This window comes from Monodelphis domestica, chromosome 4 (assembly GCF_027887165.1).
Source record: "Monodelphis domestica isolate mMonDom1 chromosome 4, mMonDom1.pri, whole genome shotgun sequence".
NCBI lineage: Eukaryota > Metazoa > Chordata > Mammalia > Didelphimorphia > Didelphidae > Monodelphis > Monodelphis domestica.
In genome coordinates, this window is record NC_077230.1 from 352,609,086 (window position 1) to 352,612,925 (window position 3,840).

The 3,840-nt window shown below is 34.9% G+C and overlaps 1 protein-coding gene across 1 annotated transcript; it reads left to right on the forward strand.

The window, feature by feature from the left end:
- Nucleotides 1–2,839: 2,839 nt before the first annotated feature.
- LOC100020596 (olfactory receptor 52E2-like) lies at nt 2,840–3,840 on the forward strand. The gene has a single exon (XM_007491165.2). The coding sequence runs from the start codon at nt 2,840–2,842 to the stop codon at nt 3,773–3,775; it is 936 nt and encodes a 311-aa protein (XP_007491227.2). The 3' UTR covers nt 3,776–3,840.

A 3,840-nucleotide genomic window follows, 5' to 3' on the forward strand; every position in this document is an offset into this window, starting at 1 on the left:
TATTAGAGTAAATTTTTATTCAAGTATAGTTTGCTTAAGATAAATCTGAGATTCCTCTCAGCTCTTAAATTCTAATATTCCTTTATACTGAAATTCTTGAAGCATTCTTGTAGAGTGAGGTCAACTGTACCTCCCTATGAGGAATGGGATTATAATTCTATTTTTTTCAAGCTCCTATTCTATTGTTTTCCCTTTATAACTAAGCACAAGTAATTACTGACCCATTTTTATTTGGCCAATTATCATTAGTTTTTACAAAGTATATTTGCCAGGAAAATCTAGCAGGAACCAAAATTATCATTTCCCCATACATCTGGATTCATACCTTTTCCTATATTATTTTAGGCCCTCAGGAGATTGGGATCAAACAATATAATTTTTATATAATTTTCATCTCTATAATAAACTCCAAAAGGCAACATAGTAAAAAGATAGATGACCATGGATCTTTGCTGCTACTAGATTAAATCAACAGCAGATCAATTAGGTTTCTGCTTCTCACTCTCTAGTTTTCTGGTTGATTCTGAATTGGATTACAGCTCCAAGATTTCTGGTTGGCTTTTTTTTTCTTAACTTTGTGAATTTCACAAGGATGTCACAATGCTCAATATTCTCTGTCTGAAAAATAGGAAAAAAAATAGAGACACAACAGAGACCTAAGTAACAGTATGGCCATGAATTTGAGCTTCATGCTAGCACTGGTGAGAAAAGATCTTGTAAAAATCAGAATTTTAAGGGGCTTTTGTTTGCTAATTTCTCTTTGGCTTTTTTTTTTTAAACTGCCCCTTTCATTATAGAATTTATGCTTACAAGGCAGAAGAAGGTTAAGGGTTAGAAAATGGAAGTTAAGTGACACCCCAGGTCACAGAACTAGAAAGTGTTTGAGTCTTGATTTGAACTCAGGACCATCTCTGGGCCTGGCTTTCAATCTACTAAACCAACTAGCTGCATCTTCTTTGGATTCTTAAAAACTTAAAAAAAAAATCAGTTTATCTAATTGTTCTTGATCTGTTGGTTTTTTTTTTGTTGTTGTTGAGATAATGTAGTTAATCCCTTTTCTACATAATTTGCCTTAAAATATTTGAAAACTGCATTGTCTTATCTTCTAAATTTTATCTTCTTAAAGCCAAATGTCAATAGTTCCTTAAATTAATATATTGTTCACTTGTTCAGGTCATTTGAAATGATTTTTCTTTCTAATGTAGGAAGACTATAAATTCAGTATTGTTTCTAAAATGTAATGCCCAGGATTGAACATAATATGCAAAGTTTTATCTGGGCATAGTACACAGTAAGTATATCTTATATTCTTTGCTCTAGTTTTCTGTGTGCTATATGTGGCCACTCCAAATGGAGAGTAGAGATATAGGGAATTAGAATTTTCCCATTACTCCCTGGGATCCTTGAAGTTCCTAAATGTAAAGGTCTTGCTGATCTTTGATTTTTGGAGATCTTTATTAAGCCATAGACTTTGCCATAGTGTTAATTATCTTGCCTTGCCACATTTTAATGAATGATGTGTTGAGGATGTAATAGGAATAGGACCTCATATGGGGTGCCATTTCCCTGCTTAACAATATCCCTTCCTCTGGTACAATGGTAGTTTAGTGATTATTATTGATGATGATAATGAGAAGCTGAAGAGGCACTCTCAAATCCACAAGAACTTCTATACCCCCTGACTGATATTGTAGATAATCATATAATATAGTGTTATTTCATACTAGTATAGGCTATTAAACCTGATAAGTACTTAATAATACTTAATTATTAAATTGAAATTAAGTTTCTGCATGTTGCTTGGAAATTCTTCAGGATGTATAATATTCAATAATATTTAGCATTGAAAGAGATGAAATCATGACAGGCATATTTACATAATTAAGTAATGACTCAAGATTAAAAGGATTATTAGCCCATTGAATGATCATTGAGTTCCCCAAAAAATCCAAGTTGAGAAATGGTGAGTCAAATCTAATATGATAAAATAAAATACTTATAAATATAAAGTTTCATGATAGTGCTCAACAAACCTTTCTAAAACTACAGTTAGGGGAGGATATGATTAAATATTTGTACTCAAGGCGGGAAAAAGCTTTCTAATTTTTTTAGTGGACTACAAGGTCAATGTAAATCAATGTCATGGCACGGGGAGAAAAATTGATTTTCAACTTTAAACTGATTTAAACATAATATAGAAGAGAATACTTATTTGTTCTGTAGTGCAAAATAATTCATAATATTGGGATGATTTTAATATTCATATATAAGAATGGACATTATCCTTGTGATGACATGAACACATTGGAGCATTTTCAGGGAATGTTTACAAGAAGTGAAAACTTTGCATGACAGGTTAAAGAAACAGGCAATTTAAGTTGGAGAAGAAAAGTCTTGGGTATAACATGATAACTCTTTTCAACTTTTTGAAGCTTGTCCTACATAAAAATAATTTCCAAATGGGCAGAACTAATAAGAGTTGGTAGAAATTCAAGTTTTGAATAATTTCCATCAATTTAATTATTGCTTCCTAAGAATTAGGACTGTCTTAAAGGTCTTTGACTTGGAGAAAGTGAGTTACAGATCACTTGAGCTTTTTACCTAGATGCTAAATGATTATTTTTTAAGTATGTCATAGAACATATTTGAATGCAGGCACATATTTAGTGATATAACAATTTCTGAGGTCCTGTCAGAGTCTGAGATTATTCTGTTTTAATGGTAATAAAAATGAACACTCATTTCTCTCTAGGAATGCAAAAGCATGAAGGGATTGAATGCTTTCCAGCACTTGACAGTCCATTTGCTATGAATATAGCCATCTGCAACTACCAAAAGGATGCCCCATTTCAATGATACTCTATTCCATCCCCCCTTTTTCATATTACTGGGCATTCCTGGCCTGGAAAATTTCCACATTTGGATTGGCTTCCCTTTTTGCATTGTGTATCTTATTGCTCTCTTGGGAAATATCACCATATTGTTTGTGATCCAGACTGAGAAGACACTTCACCAGCCCATGTTCTACTTTCTGGCCATGTTGGCCACTATTGACCAAGGACTATCTACAACGACCATTCCCAAGATGTTGGGCATCTTTTGGTTCAAACTGAGGGAAATCACCTTTGGTACCTGTCTCACACAGATGTTTTTTATACATATGCTCACTGCTATGGAATCAGCTGTTCTATCTTCTATGGCCTATGATCGCTATGTGGCAATCTGTAATCCCTTACATTACAGCACTGTCCTCACCAACAGAGTGGTGGCCATAATGGGCATTGTGGTAGTGGTGAGGTCTTTCTTCACAGTGATTCCTTTTGTGTTTCTGATCCTTCGACTTCCTTTCTGTGGAAACCATGTCATTCCTCATACCTACTGTGAACACATGGGCATTGCTCGATTGGCTTGTGCTAGCATCAGAGTCAATATGGTCTATGGCCTTTGTGCTATTGGCACGCTGATATTTGACATTGTAGCTATTGCTGTATCCTACATCCTGATTCTCCAAGCTGTTTTTCACCTCCCTTCCCATGATGCCAGGTTGAAAGCCTTGAGCACTTGTGGATCCCACGTCTGTGTCATCTTGGCCTTTTATACTCCTGCCTTATTCTCTTTCATGACCCATCGCTTTGGCCAGAATGTCCCTCGGTATATCCATATCCTCCTGGCCAACTTGTATGTCATTGTCCCACCTATGCTTAACCCTGTCATCTATGGAGTTAGGACCAAGCAGATCAGAGAAAAGGTGTTTAAGATGCTACTCAAGAACTAGATCAGAATTGAAATGCCAACATTTTAATAAGTACTTTCCAGGGACCATTGGGGAATATTCACAGA

Bases quoted from the DNA above. Each gene is read 5' to 3' on its own strand.
- LOC100020596 (XM_007491165.2), top strand. From the start codon at position 2,840: ATGCCCCATTTCAATGATACTCTATTCCATCCCCCCTTTTTCATATTA.